Source organism: Sus scrofa, chromosome 9 (genome assembly GCF_000003025.6).
Source record: "Sus scrofa isolate TJ Tabasco breed Duroc chromosome 9, Sscrofa11.1, whole genome shotgun sequence".
Lineage (NCBI taxonomy): Eukaryota > Metazoa > Chordata > Mammalia > Artiodactyla > Suidae > Sus > Sus scrofa.
Genome location: NC_010451.4, coordinates 101,677,558 through 101,704,304, shown reverse-complemented (window position 1 = coordinate 101,704,304; position 26,747 = coordinate 101,677,558). Strand labels below are relative to the sequence as shown.

At 35.3% G+C, this 26,747-nt stretch overlaps 1 protein-coding gene across 14 annotated transcripts in view; it reads right to left on the bottom strand.

The window, feature by feature from the left end:
* Positions 1–26,747, bottom strand: part of MAGI2 (membrane associated guanylate kinase, WW and PDZ domain containing 2) — a 1,324,507-nt gene that overhangs the window by 466,895 nt on the left and 830,865 nt on the right. For all 14 annotated transcript variants that reach the window (XM_021102528.1, XM_021102530.1, XM_021102529.1 and 11 more), the window contains one exon: positions 16,996–17,211. In XM_021102528.1, the coding sequence (XP_020958187.1) occupies positions 16,996–17,211 (216 nt within the window). The remainder of the gene's footprint in view (positions 1–16,995; positions 17,212–26,747) is intronic.

Here is a 26,747-nt window from a genome sequence, read left to right as displayed (position 1 = left end):
ACATATACTTTGATTTAGTAATCCCAATTTGAGAATATATCCTATAGAAATAAAGGTGGTGGTGTATAAGGATACCTACACAATAACATTTACTACAGCACTGTTTGTAGTACCAAGGACCTGGAGATGATTTGGATGCCTATCAATGAGGATATGATTACATAAACTGTGATTACCACTACCATGGAAAACTACATCTACATAGTGTAAAAACCCACTGACCTGTAAAAGGTGCTAATGATTACTATTCAAAGAGTAATCTAAATTGTAGAGCAGTACACATACACTCTTAATTCTGCTTTTCTTTAAAAAGCAAACACTAAGCTAGACGTATACATATAATTTTGTATATAACCATATGGACATGAAAATAAAATGGAAGGATGTACAACAGATTGTGAACAATGATTACCCCAAAAGAGTAAATTTGTGTGGGAGTGGGAGATTTGTGTTATATATCTTTGCATTAAATGGCTATTATTTTTATAACCTTAAAAATTAATAAAGGTAATTTAAAATGATTAAAGTAGAATGTCCTCTTTATCTCAATCAATGGCTTGGATAAATTTTTTCCTCATATGCATCAATCTCAGAGAACAGTATGAAAGCTATCTTTAGGGATTAGGAAGGACAAGAACACTTTGTAAGCTTTTGTTATTTTGTCCTTAAAAAGAAGATTCTATACAGAATTGACCTTTATAAACTGCGCAGGAAAAAAGGAGCAAGAGAAGGTATCATTGCTTTCTTTAGATGCTCTTTGCTGTACATTATTATAACATGTAATTACCAATACATGAGACATACTGTTCTCAGGTATTGCTGAATGTCATGTTGCATTTGAAAAGTTTAAATAGAAGAGCATGCTCTGAACATATTCATTTATTCAATATTCACTTAATATTTATTAAACACTCAATTGGTATCAGACAATGAGGACGAAAGAGTGAATAAGACAGGTATGCTCCTTGCTCTCACAGGACACAAAATGTGCAATTTTAAGTGTGCTAAGTGCTAGTAAAGGGGAAAATAAAATCTTTTGCATATATTTTCATCTAATCCCACTTAAAGACAGTTCTCTAAAGAAGACACACAGAAGTCCAAAAAACACATGAAAAGATGTTCAACATCACTAATTATTAGAGAAATGCAAATCAAAACCACCTTACATCAGCCAGAATGACCATCATCAAAAAGTCCACAAACAATAAATGCTGGAGAGGGTGTAGAGAAAAGGGAACCCTATTATACTGTTGGTGGGAATGTAAATGGGTGCAACCACTGTGGAAAACAGTATGGAGATTCCTCAGAAAACTAAACATAGAATTACCATTTAATCCAACAATCCCACTCCTGGGCATCTATCCAGAGAGAACCATGACTTAAAAAGATACATGTACTCCAATGTTCATTTCAGCACTCTATACAATAGCCAAGACATGGAAACAAGCAAAATGTCCATTGACAGAGGAGTGGCTAAAGAAGATGTGGTAAATATACACAATGGAATATTACTCAGCCATTAAAATGAAAGAAATAATGGCATTTGCAGCAACATAGATGGACCTAGAAATTATCATGCTAAGTGAAGTTAGTCAGCAGTGAGACACCAACGTCATATGTTATCACTTACATGTAGAATCTAAAAAAAAGGACACAATGAACTTCTTTGCAGAAAAGACACTGACTCACAGACATTGAAAAACTTATGATTTCCAGATGAGACAGGTCGGGGTGGAGGGGAGACACACTGGGGATTTGGGATGGAAATACTATAGAATTGTATTGTGATGATTGTTGTACAACTATAAATGTAATGAAATTTGTTGAGTAATTAAAATAATCAAGAAAAGGCCTTTTTCCAATGTGCTATCAAAATTTAGACTTGAAAAAGTCAAGAGATTTCTTTCAAAGGAAGGTAAGAGAGAAAGAAATAGATCATCAAGGACTGGACTGGGCTTTAGAAAGCATGCTCAAAATTTGGGACTGTATTCTGGGCAATGAGAAGGTACTGATGCGTCTTAATAAAGGGAGTGACACAAGTAGATTTTCATTCTCCACTAAGATCCTCTAAGCTATTCTGGAGGTTCGAGAGTGCTAAGAGAAGATATTCACAGACTAAAAGACATGTTATTTTTGTGATCTAGACAAGAGATGATGGTGGCATGGGCATGGTTTATTTCCACGAACTGAAAAAAAAATTAGAATGTGGATTTGGTAGGATTAAAAAAACGGGACAGATAAGGAAAAATTAGAAGCTATGGTAAATCCAGTGGGTAGCACAGCAATTCATTGAGATAGGAAACATGAATGGCAGAACAAGACTCTGTCAGGATTGGGGAAGACTTTGGGTATAATTTTAGGCACCAGAACTAGAGGTCCATGTCAAACTCACAGGGAAGATGTCAAGTCAGAGAGTTCTTGGTTAGAGAGATTCAACTTGAAAGACAAGAGCATATGTCTAGATTGTGTTACAATCTAAGCCATACGACTGAATGAAATTGCCTAGAGAGACAGTGTAACAAGTGGAAACAAGAATTCCTCCAGCAGCTATCTGAGGAACTCCAACATTTAACAATCAGTGAGAGAATGATCAGGAAAGAGCAGCCATAGAAGTAACAGAAAAACTGGTTGATCTTTACGCCACAGAATCCAAGCAAATGGCAATGAGGAGGAAACACTTAACTGTGCCCCAAACTTCTAAACAGTCTAGCAAGATTACAGATTTAAAATCTAACAGAATCAATGATATGGAGGTCACTGGTGTTATTAGCTACCAGTTATAGTAGTAGTTATAGTGGAGAGGTGGGTAAGAAAGCCAAGTTGGAATGGATTATATGAATGAATGAAAAGAAAATACAGAACACACTGAAAAAGAAAGTCACATCTTAGCTATGAATAAATAAGCTTGTTCTTCATCTATATAATAACACTGTTATATTTTCAAGAGAAATGTGAGACATCCCTTGGGAAAAAAAGTCTAGTCTTTGGGTATGTCTATAATTATATTTACTAATGTTCTAGAGATCTCTAAGCCAAGTTCTCCCAGTTTATCTAACTTAATTTATTCATTCATTCCTTTATTTTATTTTTTAAATTTTTTTGGCTATGCCCACAGCATGTAGAAGTTATGGGGACAGGGATCGAATCTGAGCCACAGCAGTGACAATGCCAGGTCCTTAACCCTCTAAGCCAACAGGGAACTCTCCTTTATTTTTATCAAATTGATCAATCATTACATTAACAAACATGAATTTAATACCTACTAAGTGCAAAATACTCCACAAGAACTTAATAGGGGAGAGGAAATAATTTTTATCAAACTATTGAGAATGTGGTTGAAAGGGAAGTAATAAATAGCACCTGCCTCCTTTATGTGAACAAAATAAGAGAAAAAACATGAGTAAGGCAAATGGAGAACCATAATATCCCCACATTTACTACTCATAAAGGCTAACCTAGGGGTACAGTTTATGATGAGAGTCAAGGGCTTCTGCGAAATGCAGAATCTGGGCAATGTACCCACAGGCAGCACTGAACAAGAGCAGGCTTCCCAAGCAGGGGTAGAACCTGTTTGGGGAAGTGCCATGTAGAGCATTAAGAGACAAAAAGAAAGCAGGCCCAGATTATTCCTCAAAGCTGAACCACTCAGAGAAGTCATTATACCTCTTTTGGGCAAAGTAAGTCAAGGAACCAGTGGAGTGCAAATTAAGTACCCTGTTTGACATGCAAGGCAACTTGGGAAGTGGAGAGGAAGTGCCTCTCTCCGATGGATAACAAAATAGAGTACTACCACAATGATGTATTGAATGATACTTGATGAGACAAAAGAATTGCACACAATTTTCTAGGGAGACAATATAGCATATGGAAAGAAGAGTACCTAAGGCAGCTATCTGGGAAATTCCAATATTTAACAATAATCACCGAAGAATGAAACTGGCACGGTATTTCCTATATTAGGTAGCAGGAAATGGTATTAATTAGTTGACTAAGTTTTTGTTGAGAGCCTGCCAAGTGCTAAGCACTAGACCTGGCAGTGGGCAGTTAAGGAGTGGTCCACATGATATATATTAGTTTGCTAGAGGTCATAATAGAATGAAAAGTGTAAAAATGTAGTCTTCCAGTTCTGGAGACTAGAAATACTAGAACAAGGCCATGATCAGCAGGCTTTGCTGTCTGCTGAAGTGTGTTACAGAACGATCTGTTCTAAGCCTCTCTGCTGGCTTCTGGTAGTTCCTTGGTTTGTGGCAGCGTAACTTCAATCTTCACATATTTCCCCTGTATACATGCCTGTGTTCTAATTTCCTATTTTTAGAAGGACACCAGTCATTCTGGATCCAGGGCCCTCCCTTCTGATCTATGACTTAATTAGTAGAATTACTACTACCATTTAATCAACTGCTACTTAAGATAACCTCATCCTTTTTCCAAATAAGGTCACATTCAGAGATTCTGGTGATTTGGCCTTCAACATATGAATTTATGGGGGACAAAATTCAACTCATTAAATAGTACATTAGGTAAGTATGTCTTACTTTACAATCCACTGAGCCAATATTTACCATATCTGGGACTATAGATTACTGTCTTCTACTACATCATAATTTTTTCCATGCTTAGTAAAGAGAATAGAAGTTAACTTTATATTTTGGGTAATATAATTATGTTTTTCTTCTGTATGTGGTTTAATCTTTTATTTTTTTACATTGATTTTTATTTTTTTCCATTATAGCTGGTTTTAAAAAAATCAGATATGTTGGGTATTACATAAGTAACCGAGAAAGTACATATTAAGAATACAATGGACTTTTAAAAAAACAGCCTTTACATTGTAGAGCAATTTTAAGTTCCCAGGAAAATTAAAAGAAAGGTACAGAAATTTTGTATATACTTTCTGCCCCCACAAATGCATAGTCTCCCCCATTGCTTATACCTACCACCAGCATGGTACATGTATTACAGCTGATGAACCTAAACTGACACATCATTATCACTCAGTCCATAGTTGACATTAGGGTTCATTCTTGTACATTTTATGGGTTTGGACAAATGTATAATGTCATGTATCCACAATGTAGTACACAGAGTAGTTTCACTGCTCTAAATTCCTCTCTGTTCTGTTTTTCATCCTTCTCTCCCCTCTGACTCTTGGTAACCATTGATGTTTTTAACTGTCTATAGTTTTGCCTCTTCCAGAATGTCATACAGCATAGAGCCTTTTCAGATTGGCGTCTTTCATTTAGTAACATACGTTTAAATTTACCTGATGCATTTTAATGGCTTTACAACTCATTTCATTATAAAACTGAAAAATATTCCATTGTCTGGATGTACCACCATTCCACTGTTTGAAAACTATTCCATTGTCTGGATTACTAAAAGAATATACTTTTAGTAATTAAGGATGGGAAGTAACCGATTTTACAGGCCAACCAAGGTGCATGTGTAGCCATTCCTGCTGGTGCTCCCCTTCTCCCATGGAATTCAGCTTAAAGTTACATGCCTGCAAATGGGTCTTAACACAGATCTCATATGTCAGACTGTGGCTGCAGAAGCCTTAGACTTTATAAATTCTGACTAAGGAGAAGAAATAATTTTCTGCATATGTTTTAATTTTATAATGGTGTGAAGCTATTTTTTGATTAGGAGGCGGTCATGTAGAATTGCCCTTTTTAACTTCCAAGACATATTTCTCAGCATGGTTTTACTGTTAAGTCCAAACAGGATTTTTTTGGATATGTAAATGTAATTTTTCCCTAAGATGCTTCCTGCTTAAGTGAACAGACTTTATCAAAAACTGGCATATTTTGAGCATACCATTTTGCATTTCTAGGTCACTTAGATGCCTTGCAAACCAGAGCATGGGTTTTATTTTGGCACTAACAATAGAAACAAAGGATATTTCAATAAATCAGGAACACCTCTTTTGAAAGAATAGTAATAATGAAAAAAATTTTTCTTTGACCAGGACTGCTGTATTTCCTAGAAATTCTACAGAAACACTGAGATATGAAATAAGCATTGATAAATACAGTCTTATAAGCGATGACCTATAAAAACCATGTTTTATGGACACTTTTACTGTGGTAAAGAATTAAGAAATATAATTTCTTTCATATTTCCTACCCTAAAGTTTTGTTGGATTCAGCAAATAATTTCTTTCTTCCCATAAGAAATTCAGAAAAACTCTAATACCTGTACATAGTACAAGGACTGAAAGCTATTTAATTGGAAGAGAGTTAAAAGTATGCATTTTTGCATTTAGTCCAGGCTACATAAATTCTATAGCTCTGCACTAGTCTAAGGTTTTGATATGTATAGTAGCCATTCCATTTGCTTACATGTTGATTGCCCTGGCATTATCTAACACATTGCCTTTTGGATACTAGACTAAAGGTAAATCAGAACACCATGGTTTTGAATGTCCCCACCAAGTTTTATTAAAGAACAATCAGAAGGCAAAATAAAACCATTTCAAGAAGAAGATTGCCTATTTTATGTCTTATCCATATTTTCATTTGACATGGTCTATGCATACAGTTGACGCTCACCATTCTGTAATTGCTATCCATTGCAATGCAAGAAAATAATGTTTTAAAGCTAGACAGGAAATTGTTGATTTTAATTTCTTTGAACAGTCATAAAATTTGAATTTCCGAAATTTGTTTTACCCTGTGAGAGAGCTCTGTGATTTATATTTCTAATGGCTCTGTGACAAATTTTAATAAATCTAATAACTTTTCTGTCTTTACATTATGTCTTTGGAAATGAGCATGGCTAGAGAGTATTTAATAGGAAAAAAGATTGAGGAGTATATTTGTAGCTTACAACAAAGGAAAATAGAAATAATTTGAGATTAATTTTTTTCCTTTGGTTTAGTCATTCTCAGATAGCAAGAAACATGCTCCTCAAGAAGCAGAAGAACGTAATTGTTAAGGCTGCTGTCAGACTGCTACGGTTTAAATCTGTCCTTCATGGTGTGATGTTAGGCAAGGTATTTAATTCACTTTGTGGAATGCCTTAATTTATTTAAATGTACAATGGAATAATATTACCTACCTATATAGATTAGATGAGACATGTACATAAATTGCTTAGTATAGTAAACTACCAGAACATAATAGATGTTCAGTAAATGATATATATATTTAGCAGTGTGTTCTACTATCTAAAACACTGAATAAATTTTAGAGTCAAGCCAGCCATGCAATCTAAGTGGTTTCTGCCTATAGAAACAAAAGTCAATTTCATATGATTTTTAAGTATTAGGTGTTTTCGAGAAACAATGCAATTGCTAATATATAATATATATATTTTGTCTGTAAAAGGTGTGTGTGCAAATTGAGTTTTGCTTTCTCAGTTAAGCATGCTGTAGTTTAAAGAAGGGACATTTTATTGCCCAAGAGTTATTAGTCTCCTCATATAGCCTCAGGAAAAGCTTGGCTTTCAAGTCTAACAATAGATGGCTTACTCTCTTTTTAATTATTAATTATTTTTAAAATTTATTCAAATAGTTGATTTAAAATGTTGTGCCAAGTTCTGCTATACAGCAAAGTGACACAGTCATATATGTATATACACACACACATTCTTTTTCCTCTATTATCTTCCACCATATTCTATCCCAAGAGATTGAATATAGTTCATTGTGCTATACAGTAGGACCTTATTGCTTATCCATTTTAAATGTATTAGTTTGCATATATTAACCCCAAACTCCCAGTCCATCCCACTTCCTTCCCCCCATAAGTCTATTCTTTATGTCTGTGAGTCTGTTTCTGTTTTGCAGATGGGCTCATTTGTTCTACATTTTAGATTTCACATATAAGTAATATCATATGGTATTTATCTTTTTCTTTCTGACATTTTATTTAGTATTATAATCTCTAGTTGCATCTCTGTTGCTGCAAATTGCATTATTTCATTATTTTTTATGGCTGAGTAGTATTTCATTGATATATATATCACTTCTGTTTCTGCTCATTCATGGTAGTGATCATAGTCGTAGAAGTGGTAGGGCTTGAAGAGGTCCCTTGCTTTCTTGCAAACTCAGTAATCTCATCAAAAAGTATATTTGTCATGTTGATCCTAAGTCTTACTGTATTGTTATCTGGGGTGGGAAGAAGTGGGAGCTGTCAGAGCATGTTCTTGGCTTCATTGTCAGAAGGTGAAGTTCCTAGAACATGAATCACAGGCTCTTGTTAATAAATGAACACTTGAGGGTTGACTTTTGGACAGGAGAAAAATATTGTAATCAATTTTTTATTATGGCCATACTATATATTATGTTCTATAATGTAAAGTGAAGGACATTCTGGCTTTTGAAAGGAAGTTTCCTGTAGTGGCCAGAAGACTGAAAGAAATTAACATTGGAACTTACTTCTCCAAGAGTGCTCTTATCAATTTTTCTTGCTTTTCTTAACCCTTCTCAAATGAGAAGAGGAATTGTAATATGGGTGACAAAATGTTTGCACATTGAATGATTAGTGACTATTTGCTCATTTAGAAAAAAAAATTACTTTTTGATGTAGTAAAACATGCAATTGGACCAAATCCAAAAGTACAAAGTAAAAGTATAGCCAAAGTAAGAGTACAGCACCTGATGTGCTCCAGCAATCCACTTAGCAAAGATGCTCTTTCCAAGGTGTGTCTATGTATACTGATTACTGGCTTGCATTGGTGTTTTCTGACTCCTTAGTTCTCCTAAAGTGTTTTTACATTCTTAAAAAAAATGCATTATAATTTCTTTCTTTTTGTATGATATGAGAATGAGGAGAGTAGCTCTTAAACACTGTGGCAATTTACAAAACATCCATATATTTTTTTTCCTGAGATGTTAACAAATATTTCCTCTTACCACATGAGACCATGAAAGAAACAAGTCTAGAACGAAATACTAGAATTAGGGAAAGTTAGGGTGATGATTAACTCTGCTGCTGATTTTTGAGACAGCATATCAATTGAGAAAGCAGAAATTTCCAATCCTATAAAGAGATTACTTGTTACTTATAATATTTGTAACCAAATTGGGTGTCATCTCTTTAGGAGCCTACCCAGGAAAATATGAATTACTAAGAAAGCATATTCAGTACTTCAAAATTATTTTTCATCTATATCTAAAATCCATTGTTGGTTATAAGTTCTTTGGAATACTAAAAGAACAATACAGGGAATTATGAAAATAGGAAAATTCAAGGTTGATGAGTGAAAGATAACAAGGAAAAAAAATCTCAAGACATTAACTAAATTGAAAAGTATTAGTAGAATGGCATTATTTTGTTCTTTTTTAGGGCTGAGTAGTATTCCATTGTGTATATATACCACATCTTCCTAATCCAAAAGAAAAAAGAATGTATACATGTATATGTAACTGGGTCACCATGCTGTACAGTAGAAAAAAAAAAGCTGTATTGGGGAAGTAACAGTAAAAAAGTATCAGTAGAGGAAAGTATTTTCCCTTGAAAGGGGAGAAATGCTGCCTTTATTACTATGTTTTCTTCTATTTGATTTTTAACATTTTAATAGAAGCAGACTGGAATATTGTCAGTAAAATGAATCCTCACAGCTTTGAAATTATATGTGCTGTATGATTTTCCCCATCATGTAATTACTGCTGAATCATCTATCATATAGAAACAAATCCCCCAAATCCTCAACTAACTTTAAGGTGAGAGAAAATGATACAAGCATTAAAAATATTCAAAGACCAAAGTAAGATAGGAGAGGAAATGCTCAGATGTGCATGTACAAAAATTCTTATATCTTTACTTTCAAAATTCTGAAAAAAAAAATCAAATGATTAGTATCCCATGAAACATAATATCACCTTCTGAAGTTTTAGAAACATTAAAGAGATTGAAAGAGAAAAGGAAGAAGGCTTTTTAAAGTTCTGATCTTGATAATTCAGGTGCTATTCTTTAGAGCCAAATTGGAGTCAAGGTATTTTTTGATGAGAACAAGAAGTCAATTAGGAAGTAAAAGATAAAGTTGCTACCCCCTTATCTCTGAGTGGCCAGAGAGATCTTATCCAGAGACCTTTCCTCTTCAGAAATAAAGCCAGCCCTCCACCAGAAACAACTAGAGCACTCTTTGACTGACAACACAGTAGCTGAGATTTTACACCAAAAATATCATCACTTCTTTAAGGAGAGATATGAGATTAAAAAAAAAAAAAAAAAAAGACTACAGGCTGAATATCAGACTTAAAGAGAATGGATGACCATGACTAGAAATAAGCTTAGGCTCCAGCATTGCCTGGAGAACCTGAAGACACAAATATTTCAACTAGTCCACAGGCTTTCTGTGCATGCTCTACAAACCCCAGTGACACCCTGGTTGTTCTTGCTGTGCATTCCTTGTTCATGTATCAGATCTCTCTCATACACATGGTATAAACCGTCAGAGAAGCAGAAAAACACTCTCTACAAAAGGGTCAGAGCAAGATTCCCAAAACGCTGAATCAGACTGAGGGCATGAAGAGGTTCAAACAGTGCTTCACTGCTGTTTAATCACAAAGTGAGTCTGCCTTGATTCCAAATGACATTCCTGAAACTAGTCATGATTTCATGTTTTTCCAGTGCTGTAGATACAGTTATTACTAAAGTTCTTAACGACAGACTCTAAAATGATTGTCTTGCTACTTTATAATCACACCTAGATACTCAGAGTATTTTATAATTAGGACAATTCTAACATTCGAATAATACTTTTAAGAAAACATAGAGTGCCCTCATTTATAAGTGCCAGTACTGTGTTTGGGAACAAGATAATAAAATTAAGCCTCTTCAAAAAGAAAAAGAAAAGAAAGAAAGGGAAAAAAAAGATAAAGATCTGAGTGGATACACACATCACAGTCTCTGTGAACTCACACAAAAATAAACAGGGGGTAGGCATTGGGTGGTTTCAGAGTGCGCCATTATTCACAGGAAAACAGCGAGATTCACTACGGAGGACATAATTCTTTTGACAGTGACAGGACCTCATTCACAGAACCAGGACTGATGGTGCATGCACAGTCAGCGTGCCAAGCGGCACAGGACCTGGATGCGGGTCCCTAATGGTGAACTGAGATCATTGCTGAGGACACTCGGTGATCACATAAGGGACACTCTGTTTGCTCTCTGGGAGATGCAGTTCATTTGCACTAATTGCAGGCTTGGGGGCCTGGAGAAGGCAGCTCTGTGTACACATACTGTATTCCCTTTGTTGGTGAAGGTAGCTCTCACAGGCCCTGTTTCTCCTGGCATTGTGTATGTGTGTGTATTAACAGAGAGATTTAGCTGCCTTTCAAATATATATGCATTTCTAATTCTTTGTGCTAGGCTTACTAATAGCTGGTGAGGGGAAGCTACAATATAATAGTGAATTACTTTCCGGAAAAGTTTAGCAGATAATTCATGAAATAAAAGAAATCCAACAAAGCCAAGCCCAGTCACTGTGGTTTACAAGATTTGTGTTTCTTCAGAAAAATTCAACTGGAAAAAAAAAATCTATCTACTGATCTATTAACCACTTATTTGGGCCATTTTCACGGTTAGAGAGATTGAATAATTCTCATCACTAAGAACATAAATTTTAAAATATATTTCTTTCTTTCATTATCAAACAACTTCTGAAGAAATGTAAGATCAGGGATCTCATATCTCTCCAACTTAGAAACACTGCATGTTGAGGACACTGAATAGTGTAAAATGAGCATGTAATAAATCTAATCAAATTGTTACAATAAAACTCTGACATTCTCAAGAGGTTTGGCTGACTGAAAAATAAATATTTACAAAGAACTTGAAATATTTAATGACATACTAATCACTGAGACAGGTAAACAAAAAAGTAGAAATAGTCCTTCTCCCGGGAATGTTTATAATATATGAGCGAATAACATACATGTACATTATAAAAAGTTAACCTACAAGGACACAGCTAACCGATGTCTCCTAAACGAACAAAAAGTATAAGCTGTACTTCAATTAATTCAGAAATGGACAATCTCAACCTTTCATTGTGAGAGTCCATAAGCGATTTCTAGAGAATATAAAAAAATCTGAATTATGAATAAAAACATAGGAGGTTCAAATGTGAGCAAGACTTATCAGACAGGGGAAGGTATTGTATGAACATGAGATGTCAAAGAGAGAGTAAAGTGGGGAAATAACTGGAGCCAAAGATAGCAGAGTTGTTGCAGTCAAATGTGGGAGGACCTGAGAGGTTGTCCAAGAATTTTAAGTGGTAGAAATAGAAGCTCATTCAGGTTTTGAGAAGGATAGTGACCAAATGCTGGCTCAAGAACCTTTAATTGGTCAAGGAGTAACAGGGAATTTGATTGGTGGGAGGCTGGAGGAACAGAGATCAGTTAGGGGACTGTGGTCCACAAATAAGGTGATGAGGCAGTGATCTAGGATGGAACAATGATTTTAGGAGGGAAGAGATGAAAGCTAAAGGCCCAGTGATCTCCTAGATGTAATAATTTATATTTACAGTGTCAGAGAAAAGCATCAAATTCTGAGCTATTTGGGTGAAAGAAAGAATTAAAGAAATCGCCAATAAGTGACTTTGTGACTTGCTTTGCTTCTTTGTTTTATGGGAGAGGAGTTCACGTGGAGTGTGGCATTTAAATTGCTGAAGAATTGCTTGGATGGGGCAGTCCAACAAGCAGAGGTAGAAATATGGCCCCAGAATACAGGAGAGAAGTGAAGGCTGCAGGTAAATCTACAGTATATGAAGCCACAGGGCTGGATGTCAATTCTAACATGATAAAGATGTCTAAATATAGGATGAGGCTGATGCTAAGGGAAGGTTTCCTGCACATATGAATTTTATAATTAATTAATTTACGATGAGGTAGCTCTTTGTATTTTACTTAAAGATTAATAAATCAACACTCTTCTGTAGAACTTAACAGAATCCAGAATCTACATGAAATATTATTTGCGTGTCCAGGATACAATCTAAAATTACTTTATACACAAAGAAACAGAAAAATACAAACCAAATGCAAAAGGAAAGGCAATCAATGGAGACTAATCCTAAAATGATCCAGATGTTCAAATTAGTAGACAAGGATTTTAATGCAGCTCTTACAACTAGGGCTTATGAATTTTAAATATCAGCTTAAAAACAAATTCTCTAGGATGATGTAAGGCTATATCATTCTTGCTAGCATTAGATCTAACATCACTGCCATGAACCACAGGAAGGACAAATATAATGGAATACAATATAGATGAAATATACCAAGGTGCAGGATTCTGATTTACCTTATGAAGGTCAGGAGTCACTTCTTCCTCAACATAGTTAACAACCCAGGGAAATGTGGTAGAGAGGGGATGAGTTCAGGTATTCCTGGGTTCAGATTTCAACTCTGCTATCCTTATCTTGGTTAAGGGACTTAAGTTTAACTCATTTGTTAAGCAAAAATACTGTGGTTATGGGAGTAGAGATAACAAATGTCCTATGTGCCTAGTACACTGTAATAATAATATTTTATTATTTCCATAATTTTATTATTTACAATGATAAATGTATATTTCTCAGGGTAGAACTACACTGATAACCATTAGCAAAGTGATGTACATCAGAGAAACATTTTTGATCTGAGACCCTGAAAGATTATTATATGGCTTTTCTACGGGGTATGGGCTAAATCCTTGTGTTTGATGTAATTCTGCGCAAAAAGAGGGAATCTACCATATAACAAATATTCATATATGTGAATATGAATTGATAATATTAGTATATCTTCATGGAGAAATAACCTATATAAAAGTGGTCACTAACTTTATATAGATATGGTCTGAAAGAAAAGAAATACATAATTCTAACCATAAACATAGTTCAAAAGAGAAAATAAGTAATAGGGTTATTCAAAAGAGAAAATAAGTAATAGGGTTAAGTTCAAGACTCTAAAATCTTTATTTACATAGAGAAAACAGTTCATTTTGGTAAGGTCTATAAGGAGTTAAATACTAGTAGGTTTGATACTTATATGCACACATAATACTACAAAAAAAACCCCAGATATCTTTTATGTCCACAGAAGGAAATAAGTTCACTTGTACATGATTTGCAGAAACAAAAGAAATAAGAAGTCTTTGGTGGGTAAATATTTATAACCCCATGTTTAAAGAAGTATAAGTTAAAAAGTGGTCATGTGTCTATAATTGCTAAGAAATATATTTATGCTTCTATCTGGTAATATAGGACTCAGGATAATAGAGCAGCTGAGAACATGGGTTCTGGATCCAGATTCCCTAAACATGACTTCTGGTTACTAGGGAAATTATTTAACTATAATGTACCTCACTGTCCCAATCTGTGAAAGGGTAAATAACTAATAAGGCTGACAGGGGAATTAAATGAATATACTTAATACACTTAATAAGGTTAAGGAGTTCCTAGGGCATGTAAGATTCAAAAGAAGTTAATTATTATATTATTTGTTACCACTATTATCAATATTATTTGTAATAAAACAGTTACCTTAGCAAGCTTTGCTCACTTGCCAAATGTGACTCACTGATTATACCACTTATGCTCTGAATTGATGTCCAATATTAATTACCATTATAGGCTTTTACAGGGCAGTGTTAATTAAATTAAACAGCAATTTTCTCAATGTTGTTCAAAGTGTCCTATATCCAATGAATGTTTGTGAGAAGAAGACAAAGGCAGGACAAAAATGCTGTATGGGAAAAGATGTGATGAGGTTCAAATGGTGAAGAGTTGGATAAATGTGTATTAAGAAAGGGGTAAAGAAAATCCTAAAGTTTCTTTTGGATAAACATAGAGAAAAATTAAGACATTTCAAAAATGGGAATTGTTAAAGATTTCTAACAAGGGTTAATGGACCGGTTTTCTATTTCAGGAGTGTTTCCTTCATCTTTGAACATTGGAGGAAAAGATGCCTAATTTATATGTCTCTTATATCCCATAATAAGAAAAAAAATAGTATAAGACCATTTGCCAAGCCAGGCTCACAAAACCGCTGTTTGTGGCATCTGTTGTGGATTTCTCTGGATCCAGAAATCCCAGAGCTGGGCTGCACTGTTGTCCTATCTCATTGTCGGCTCAGAAGTCCGGGGACAGTCACCTGGCTAGGGCTGGTCAAGGAGAAGGAGTTGAAACCAGTCTATTTTCCTTGGAGCCTTAAAAACTCGCTAGGCATAAAAATAGAAGGGAATGGAGCTTTCCAGAATCACTGTGCTCTCTAGTTCAGTAAGTGTCTAGTTTAAGAATCTGTGGGTCAAGAATGCTTCATTTGATTTGCCCTATATGGAGTAGAAATGAAATAGAAATCAATGAGTTGGGCCTAACCAAGGCCACATAATTAAAAATGTTAACTATAAGGTGTTAACCTGTAAGAAAGTCTATAACTGCTGTTTGACACCCAAATATTGCTTCATGATTACTTGCTTCCACTCACCTGAACTGTTATCTCACATCAAAGATCAACCAAGAAAACTATATCCTAACAACTTAATGTAAATACATTACATGATGAAAAGTAAACATTTTGTAAGAGAATTTGAGAATCAAAAAGAGAAAGTACCTAATCGCTTGAAAGTTACCAGATCATTTTAAAGTAAACAAATTATATTGTGTATCTATAATGATTTTTAGCATTTGTACCCAAAAATGAGTGATTGCTAGGGTCAGAGAGTAAGTTTCTAACAAGTATATTAATGGGGAAAGTTAACCCTCCTCTGAGTGACCAAGATAAAACCACTTTGCCAAGTTTTATACCTGGACTGGCACAGCTTGGATTGCGGTCTCCTTATGTTCAGTGAGGAACATTTTACAGGTATTATGAATAGGGAAGGTAAAAAAAAAAAAAAAAAAAAAAGCTTATGAAACATCTCTTTGATAAAAACATTTGGTATGAAAATTCAAATACTAGTCAATATAGAAGCAATACAGTGATAAGTAAAAACACAGACATCAAAGTAGTTATAGGAAATAATATGTATGCAATGTACATGTGTTAACATTTTTTTATATAATGATTTTTTTTTCATTATAGCTGGCTTACAGTGTTCTGTCAATTTTCTACTGTACCTCATGTACATTTTTAACAGTATGAACATATCACTTAGATTTTCAATGCCTATTAGAATAATGATATGCCACAATTAAAAAACTAAATAACTAAAACAGAACTTTGGAAATTTACTGCAAGATTATAGGCTAAGAGAAGGAAAAACTTTTGTTTTGGTAACATTTAATTATGAATAAGTATAATTAAATCTATTTTATAAATAAAAATTTTGGCACTATTTCAGTAATAAGTATAAGAAAATTGAAAATGCTTACCTTGCACAAACACACTTTAGACCTATTTAATATTCTTTATAAATGTGAAATGACAAATGACAAGTAAAAGGGATTAACAAGTCTCTCCCTTGTTCAAGAGGAACTGCAGTCACAAAGTCAATGTATGAAAATGCTTTCTCCTAATTGCCATATTGGGTAGTAGGGGCGAGGGATGAATACATGGGCATTTTGTAGCTACAGTTATTTTGTGGACTGTATTCACTGAAATTGTTAACTAAATCACATGACAAAACCTCTATTTACAGAGCTGAAAATACAGTAAGATTTCTAAGGATAGATTGTATCTAGTGTTAATTAACAAAGACTTTACAATGTCACACAATCATATCCATGACTTGTAACACTGCCTAAGGTTTAAACTACTCACTATATTGCCATTAATATGGTAAAAGTGAAATAAAAAATTGAGGAAATTGAATGAATTGCTTGATATGTTAAAATTAAAGCTAATAAATTAGATATAAGAACAATGTCCTTTCCATTTGCTATTATAATCTCTCTGATGATAACTTTAATCATATATGTACATATATATTTATACACATCTGAATATATATATGTGAATATATATATGAATAAAACATGTACATTTGAACACATGGATATAAGATATATTCATCTACATCTTGAAGAGCTGACAAACCTATAACAATGTCCATGACTAACCTGGTGTGACTATTACTCCATTTCCATTGACCACAGGCCTCTCTTCCTCTTCCTCCTCAGGAGGCTCTACACTTGCTTTCTCCATGTTGCTCACTGATTTATTCCTCTTTCGTTTTCCTTCAGCACTTGGAGTGGCTCCAGGAAGTATCTGGTCTGTTACATTTAATAATAGTGGTGCTGGTTCTGCTGGAGGCTTCGGGGTACCGTAGTAATTGTCTGAAAATGATACAAAACATTATGAAGTCAAATATTTCTCCTACTGGTGTGCATAATTTGTAAAGAAAGAAATTTTATTAATACATTTGTATCCTAATTTATATCTATATGTATTTTATGCATACATATATATGATTTTATATCATTTTATGTTTTTATACACACACACATATATAATACGTTGCTTTGATTGTATTGGGCTTTAATGCTTAAAGACAGACATATCTCTATCTTCATTTTCACCTTAGTGCCAAATCAAATATAGTCTTAGCTATTAGTTTCATATGATACATAGCAAATGCAAATTAAATTTTTAATAACAAGCCTCAATTATAATATTTTCAAAAATAATTATGTCTGAATAAGAGTGTGGATAACTTTTTTAAAAAGCAAATCTCCCAACATTCTGGAAAGGCACAGCACATTGTGCTTTTCTCTAGTTTTCAAAGGGCTCTGGCTGTTAACCTTGATGTGCACAGCATCCTGCCCAGAGCTGGGTCTCCACGACAGTTTAGTGGTTCCCATGACTGCTGACGGTGGGCCTGCTCCTCTAATCATTCTTCAGATTACCACAGCTCTTTTTCCCACAGCTCCATGATCTGAGCTATGGAATCAATTATTTCCCCCATCAGTCTGTGAGACTTCTTAAAGAGGAGACTAATTCCTATTTATCTCTGTAATAAGAGCTTGGAAAATAGAAGGCATGGAATACATGATTGCTATGTGAACATCTTTAAGTATTTGAGGCAAGTTACTTTATTTAAAATAGCCTAAATGTTTGATTGGTAACAAACATAGTAGTTTTTTTTTTTTTAAATCAATGTTATCCTTTTAGCATCAACTTCAAACCCATATTGGTGTTTTCGTTAATTGAATAATTTATGCAGTCGTTTGCATGCTCATTCATTAAAATCTTGATTTAGTACTGACTATACACCCAGGCACTCCAGTGTACGTTAGAGAGAAAATGATGACTATAATACAATCCTGGTTTTCCAGATGCTCAGTGGTGTAGTGTGGTAGACAGGCACATTTGACATTAAGCAGATAAGCATTAAAACAGGAAATAGGATTAAGCACTGCAATCAAGGAGGCACAGAGGGGGAAGCACACCTCACTGCCTGCAGAAGTCACTTAAGGTAACTGGCAAAACAATGCTCTGTGAAAGAAACAACACTTAAATAGAAGTTTGTGGGTTCTAGACTTGGCTCTTCTAGATAACTACAATTCAAGCAAGTTACCTACTCAGTAAGGGTCAATTTCTTCATCTATAAATTGAGAATGGCAATACTTATTATATCCTGCATTCTGGGGTGCAAACAACCAAAACCCACTCTCTTTAAATTAAACATGAGAGGCAGGCACTGAAGAAGATGAGATGGCTAGTTGAGGGAAGAGACTGGAAAAACCTTGGGAAAAGTGGGCAGAAACAAAGAGGTCCACTGAGGATATCCAAGGTGCCTCTGCTGGCCCTGGATTCTGAATGCCCAGCTATTTTCACTGCCACAGCACAGCCCACAGCTACTGCTGCCTTGGTAGGAAAGAACCCCAAACTCTCCTCAGGAGCTCTGATTGGCTTACTTCCAGGAAAACTCTCAGGCAAGTTCATCTCAGTGGTAAGAAGAGTGGCTACCCTTCTCATTTTGGGGTGTGGGAGGGAGTGGAGCCATACCTTTCATCTCTCTTATCCCAGGGCTTTCCTCAGGATGAGGAAGCATCCACTATGCCTGCCCTCTTTACTGGGTTGTTGTGAAGATGAAGTAAGAACGCATCAGGAAGAGCTTCACGCTCAGTGAAACTGCATGGTTTTAATGGCAGTGTAAACCTAATGCTGGCAGGAAGTAAGCAACTATTCTGAAGGCTAGCAGTGCACTAATGCCATTCCTCTTTTTCACAAATATCCACAATTGTAAGAATAATACAAGAAAAAAAATATTACCATGTAAAGTGATTCTTATACAGGTAGAACCTTTATACAGAAATCTGCAAAGTGGATGATATACATGTGCTACAGGTTACTTTCTAATTGCATTTAGAGCATTTCACATGAATCAAACCTTTAAATATAATGGCCAAATTCTGAGCAAACAAAAAAATGTTAGTTTCCCCCTAAGAAGTCTATGAACTATTGCTGTATTTCAGCATCTGTAAGGGCTAGCACCTTTCTCGGTACACTGCTATGCTTTCTATGGAATCATGATACTTATCTAATACACGTAATGTAAAACTAGTAAATAGTTTGTCCCAATAAATAACACGATCTCAAGTTGTATTCTAAAATCTTCAATGCCTTTAAGTATATATAGGTCTAAGAAAAATGGATCACACTTCAGTGTTTTTTTCCCAGTTTGTTATGGTTTAAATCTCCCTGAGGTAGAAAAAGAACCTTTTACTAATTAGAAACAAATGCAGAGATCAGGCTAAAAATCAATATTAACTAACATACCCTATTGAATCTATATTCCTAAATCTACCTATTAGCATGTGATATGAGGATAAATTATAAAACAATGCTTTATTTCTACAATTTCATTTATGAAATTAATACGTTTGATTAAATTTTAGATGTAAAAGAGTACACATCACTAGTTAAGATATTAAGGTTACCCTTATTAGCAATAATAGGGATTTGAAAGAAGCACAGAACTAACCCATGTAGTTACTACATTTGAGAAACATCTTTCATGGAGAATAGGTGATTACCTTAAACCAAATGCACAGAACAAGGAACCAGAAATACCTAAAAAAAAACAGTTGAAGCAGCAGGTAGGCAGTCAGGTAGCTAAGTCATTGAAATGACTCCCCGATGTTAGTATATAAAAATCACTATGGGAGTTCCCTTCATGGCTCAGCAGTAACGAACCTGATTAGGATCCATGAAGATGCGGGTTTGATCAATGGTCTTACTCAGCGGGTTAAGGATCCGGCATTGCCATGTGCTGTGGTGTAGGTCGCAGATGCGGCTCAGATCCTGTGTTGCTGTGGCTGTGGTGTAGGCTGGCAGTGTAACTCCAATTCAACCCCTAGCCTGGGAACTTCCATATGCCGTGGGTGTGGCCCTCAAAAGCAAATTTAAAAAAAAAATCAATATGCTCAGGATAAAATGTGCCTTTTAGGTAACATTTCAGCATGTTTACCGAAAAAAAATGACAAAACTATTATAAAATATAATTTGGAAACACTATCCCATTAAGAATCAAGTGCCTCTATGCATAGTGCCAGCATTAAGCAAATCTAAAATTTCAAAATACCATAACTATACGGTATCTGTTGAACAGTATGGATTGTAGAGAGAAAAACCTGATGTTGAATCCTATGTCCCCAGTCTGGCTGCTTGTTTACATCCTTAAGTTGATTTAGTTGAATGAGGCCCTGAGGCTGTAAGATGACAATAGTTACAAAAGCAACTCCAGTTACTACGACTATTACTGTCATACCACAATTAACTGAGCTGGACATGGTAAAGGCTATTTTATCTCTGAACTTTTGCATCCAATGGGGATTAGAATGGACCCATTTTGGCTCTGCAATTAAAAGAAAATAGAAGCTCTAAAAAATTAAACTATTTCCCAATATTATACCCGAAGCAAATGGAAAACCTGTATCCATTTAACTTAGGAACCTCATTTCTTTTCAAAATATTGCCTATATTGCCTCTCAAGAGAAATTTTAAAAGTATGATATGATTTGTAACCTGCCCAGAACTGATGCTAGAGGACTTCATTCAAAGCCACAACCAATGAGCAGAAAAATACCACTTTCAAAAGAGAAAAGCTAGCAATGATTGCTGCCAAATCACAAAGCAGGGAAATTTTAGGTAATTTTTCCTCCCATCTTCCAAAAAAAATAAGTGTGTGTGTGTGTGTGTGTGTGTGTGTGTGTGTGTATGTGTGTGTGTGTGTGTTGGGGGATGGAGGATGGGGTGGGAATTATAAGTTTTTCTAGTCCACTTCTCACTGACCATATATTTGTAGAGAACAATGTATTCATTAGCAGTGTCATATCAGTTTAATGTAACACCTCACTAAATTGTTGAATATGAAGAAAAAGTAAAATGATATCTAAAATTATCACTTACTCTATCATAATTAAAATAATCTATAAATCTGTAATTTTAAGTATGAGGAAATGGGAAAATGCTAGCAGCAAGCAAATACTCTGTAATGCTTTTACTTATTTCCATCGTATTTTCCCTTTAAACAAGATCAGTTTTCACGATAGAAACATGTGATTTATTATTTAGTTCATTTGGCTGTTTAAGTAGTAGACTCATAGTTGACTCTACTGTTTCAGTCCTTTGAGTGTATGATAATGATAACATGTTTAGGTTTTACATCAAATAACCATAGATCATTCCACATAGCACCCAGGTGGAGTTGGGATTTAGAATGGTAATATTGTTGTCTTCAAGATATCTCGCAGATTAAGGTCTTGACCCCTATTCCTCCCCAATATTCTCAGTACTTTCATTCACATTTTGGTAACCAGAAAGAATCAATTTTGGCTAATGATTTAGTGGAAGAGAGATGATTGCCTACAGGTACTCCAGAGCATGCACACAACACAGCCCATCACTGAAACCCCCAGAGAGCTTGAGAATATGTCCTTGTGTTGGAAAGAATGTGTGGCAGAATTTGAGAGGTTGAATCTCATCAGTTGTTTTTGACAGTTTTATAAGTGGAGCTCCTGGTTTGATACAAGTATAACCTAATAGTACCTGCATAATTTGACTCTGATGTTAAACAGAGAGAATAGATTCAGAGTTCCAGATCCAGTCCATTAGTTATGTTACAAAACCCGACAGATCATAAACAATCATTTTTATCCACATCAGAGACTTATATTTGTATTAATGATAGGGTCACAGTTTCCTCACTCCCATCTCGCCATAGAAAAGCATTGGAACAGCAGACATTTTACAAATTTATTAAAGTGAAAGAACATTTTTCCAGCGAGAACTCACATGGACACAGGTTACAATTGGTTCTTATGCCCTCGCCCTGCCAGGTGGACCTGAGTGGAGACACAATTTCTCCTGCTCTAGCCCCCTATGCTGTGCATTAGGGCTGAGTGCTCTTTGATTTCTGAATGGGGCATAGTTGATACGATTGGTTTCAGGCAGGATACCTTATATAGGTTATACAGAGGTGGGGTAAGTAGGGAGTGAGCAGCCCAGGCTGGTCAGGGTCGGGGAAGGGGCATTACAATGAGACACGGCCAGAGGCTTTGGGGTTTAATCTCCTTAAAGGGGACTTGAAGCCTATAACATTAACAGAAACAGATAAATCATGAGGGGATACTAAATTCATAAGACTTGGTCAATGTGTTACACAAGGGATAGTAATGACTTAAAATTAGTACCCAAACTATCATAAGAAAGACTTGCCATGGCAAGAATCACTGTCAATGGCTATGGCTATAGATTTAGTATATAGTAATTCTATATATATACAAAACAAAGTTGGTAAATGTAACCTAGAAAATAATTGCACTTTCTATCAGAAAATAAGACTCAAAGTCTCACTTTAGAATACTCCTGTCTTGATTTTTGAGGTTATATTTATAAGCAGCTCTGTTATTTAAATTTAAATCCCCCCAAAGTTATCATTTCCTAATCATGTCATATATAGTTAGTAACTTCAAATCAAGATGCAAAAATACTCTGACCTCAAAATATAATGTATTTTTCTCTCGTGGTAAAAAAATTGATATCACATGTGATAGAAATAGAAAAAAAATCCAAAATTATATTTTGTTACTTATACCTGCACTGAACAGTAAATTGCAAAATTTTTGGCAAAAATCAATGTTGAATGTGATTTTCAAAATGTGGACAATTGTGCAAACAATATGAACATTTCTGTTTGAACCTTTCAAAGACAGTATTATTTTCTCACACAACATTTATATCTTGTCATATAACTCCCTTCTCTCAAGGGTGTTATTAACTGTGATACTATAACATTACTAAGGAATTAGGAGACCTCTAAGATTTTCTTTTATAGCTGTCTTGCAAGTACAACACCTGGAGAAATACTGATTAATCTTGATTTGATTTTTGGTTAATGACTAAAGAAATTCACCAAATAAGTAATTTCTAATTCCTAGTTGTGAATAAAAGAAAAAATTTACTTTGACTTGGAAAATTTGTCTGCTGGATTCTTCCAAGTTTGCATAAGAAAGAGCTCCGGGATCTGGGTCCTAATCAAGGTTCTACCACTAACTTCCTAAAAGACATTGGGTTAGGCATTAAACTCCTCTGAACCTCATTTTCCTTATTTCTGACATGACAGAATTGGGTCATAGTTCTAAAGTACTTACCTACCAAATTTTGCAAAATTTTAAAGGATGTAAGGACAACGGGATATATATCCTTTCCATCATATCAGTAAGTCCTGAATTGACAATGAGTAGAGAATGACAATAAATTATAGCCAACAATTTTAATTTCTTGAAAGCTTGGGCTCATTTGCTTTCTTGACAGAAATGTGGAGAACTGTCATGTTACTCTTTCTTTATATTTCTTTGCACATTCCTTCCGGGGAAAATGGTTGTGGTTGCAGAGTATTTCTATTTTTTGTTCCAAGCCTTTCATTTGCACCCATCCCTCTTGGTGAATTAGATAGTTCCTAAGTATATCCCTCATAGGATGTGACCTATGATTACTTTGTGGGAGGCCATATATGAAGTCATTCAACTTTATATTTTAGTCCATGTGCTACTTTAAAAATTTATGACTTTTGAGAGTCAACATTTTCATTGTGATTTGTGAGACAGTTATGAACATAAATCCTAAATGATAAAGTTATCAGAAATTTAGATTTAACTAGAACCAACTTATAAGCCAGGAAAACAATGAAAAAAACCCTGAAGTTAAAGAAAATAAGAGTTTTGATATTTATCTATAAGGCTTTGTCTGTGTACTGCAGTAAGTCTTGAATATGCATTTTTTTCTGAATCAATATACTCATAACCTATGAAAATCAATTTTGTGACAAAGATAATTATGTCAGAAATACTGTCAGTTTATATGCAAAACTCCAGAAATCAACCACTAATTCCTTAAAGATGTATTTTTACTGAGGCACACCTCCCCTAATCCTCAAAGGTTTACATTATAATTTTTCCTTTCACATCATCTTTATTGTGTAGTATATTTGAAAGTACCAGAAATAGAAGTTTATTGTAGAAAAACTGCTGCATTCATGAAGGAAAAGTAGAGGGAGAAATGTGTTGGTCAAAATAAGATCAGAAAAGAAAGAGAAGGAAGAAAAACAAGGAGTACAAGGAAGAGGAGAATAAAGAATTGGAGGAGTTCCCGTCGTGGCGCAGTGGTTAACGAATCCGACTAGGAATCATGAGGTTGTGGGTTCGGTCCCTGCCCTTGCTCAGTGGGTTGACGATCCGGCGTTGCCGTGAGCTGTGGTGTAGGTTGCAGACGCGGCTCGGATCCTGCGTTGCTGTGGCTCTGGCGTAGGCCGGTGGCTACGGCTCCCATTCGACCCAGAGCCTGGGAACCTCCATATGACGAGGGAACAACCCAAGAAATAGCAAAAAGACAAAAAAAAAAAAAAAAAAAAAAAAAAAGAAAGAAAAAAAAAGAATTGGAGGAAAAGGTGGAAAATGAAGATGACAAGGAGTAGAATGAGGATGAGGATGGGGGGGACTATAAAATGCTTTTTCATGAAGCTATGCAGTGCTAACATTATTCCTGAGTGACATTCTGGCTCAAAGCCATACACATATGCTAACCTGTCATCATCACCTAAGAGCTGATACATATTCAGCTACACTGCCCAATGTGGCAGCCACTTGTTACATCTGGATGTTGAAGACTTGAAATGTGGCTGGTTTGAATTGAGAAGTCCTGTAAATATAAAATCCACACTAGATTTTGAAGAAGAATCAAAAAAGTAAAGTACCCCAGTAATCATTTTTATGTGATTACATGTCAAAATGATAATGTTTAGATTGCATAATGTTTCAATCCCTGTTCCAGTTATTCTGAGAAAAGACTCAATAAGTAGCTAATGGCAGATAGTGACATCCATAACTAACAAGAGTGGGTGAAGATGAGGGCTAGAGTCGACCCAAAGGTTCAGGACAGTAACAGACACTTGATAGACAAGAGGCTCAGTTAGGAAGAGGTTTCAAAGGTCACTAGGGGTTGAGAGCCTACCTTGTGTCAGGCATGAATTATCTCAAGGTACAATGATGAAAAAAAACAAGCAAGTCCTCTTTGAAGCTTATCTTCTACTGGACACAGATATTAGTCAAATAATTATACAAATATAAAATTACAAACTGACAAGAGCTATAAAGGTCAAGTAGCGGTATTCTGAGAACTCTGAGAAGAGTTCAAGTTAGGCTTATTAAGAAAAAAAAAAGAGGGGGATATGATTGAAAACTCAGTCTCCTCCCTCCGTCTGGGGCCAAGTATTTCTGGATCAGTACAGATCTTTAGAAAATCCATGGGCTTTTCTAATAAGAAACAAAATTTCTTTCTTGTTTCTGAAACTTATCCCAAGGACTTCTCTGAAGGTCAAATAGCTGAACCATATGGAAGTTGATATATATGTGAATATATGTGTGTCTTCAATCCAAATTGCCTATAAAAGCTAATTGCAAAATTTCTGCTAACTAGTTAGATAAATTTCTGCTTTCTCAATTTAACTGCAGACAGAGATGTTATAAAATACTTCTAACATTCCAATAACTCAAAAGCTGTATGGTTTGAAAGTTAATTTTTTGATGATATGAAACTACCTGAAGGCATATTCGATGGCAGGTTTAATGTAATGATTAACCTTCTCTCCCCTGCCTCCCTTGTGACACTACAGTAATTTGGCCTTTGTTTCCAGACCAATCACCAGTGTTGACTAGTCATTTCTTGCTTTTGATAGCGGGGATGTGGATAGAATCAGTGAATGGCCAGGTTTCCCAAGACACTGATGTCTAAATTGAGATGAGAAAGATGAATAGAATCTAGTAAAGGTTCAAGATATACAGGGAGGAAAAGCATTGCAGGAAAAAAGAATAAATTTGCAAGAACCCTGGCTTTGAAGGAAGAACCGTTCTTACAAGAACTTAAAGGATAAGAGAGTGCTTGATACTGACAGGGGAAGCCTTGAGTTTGGTGATCATATGGAGCATATACGGCTTTGTTAAAGCTCTGGGTTAGTTTTCAAAAAGTAAAGAGAAGGTTTTAAAAAGCATTCAGATTTTTTTTTTTTTTTTTGCTATTTCTTTGGGCTGCTCCCGCGGCATATGGAGGTTCCCAGGCTAGGGGTTGAATCGGAGCTGTAGCCACCGGCCTACGCCAGAGCCACAGCAACGCAGGATCTGAGTCGCGTCTGCAACCTACACCACAGCTCACGGCAACGCCGGATCGTCAACCCACTGAGCAAGGGCAGGGACCGAACCCGCAACCTCATGGTTCCTAGTCGGATTCGTTAACCACTGCGCCACGACGGGAACTCCCAGATTTGTTTTTAAAGTAGATTGCCAGGCTAGAGCATGTAGAATGGGTTGGAAGC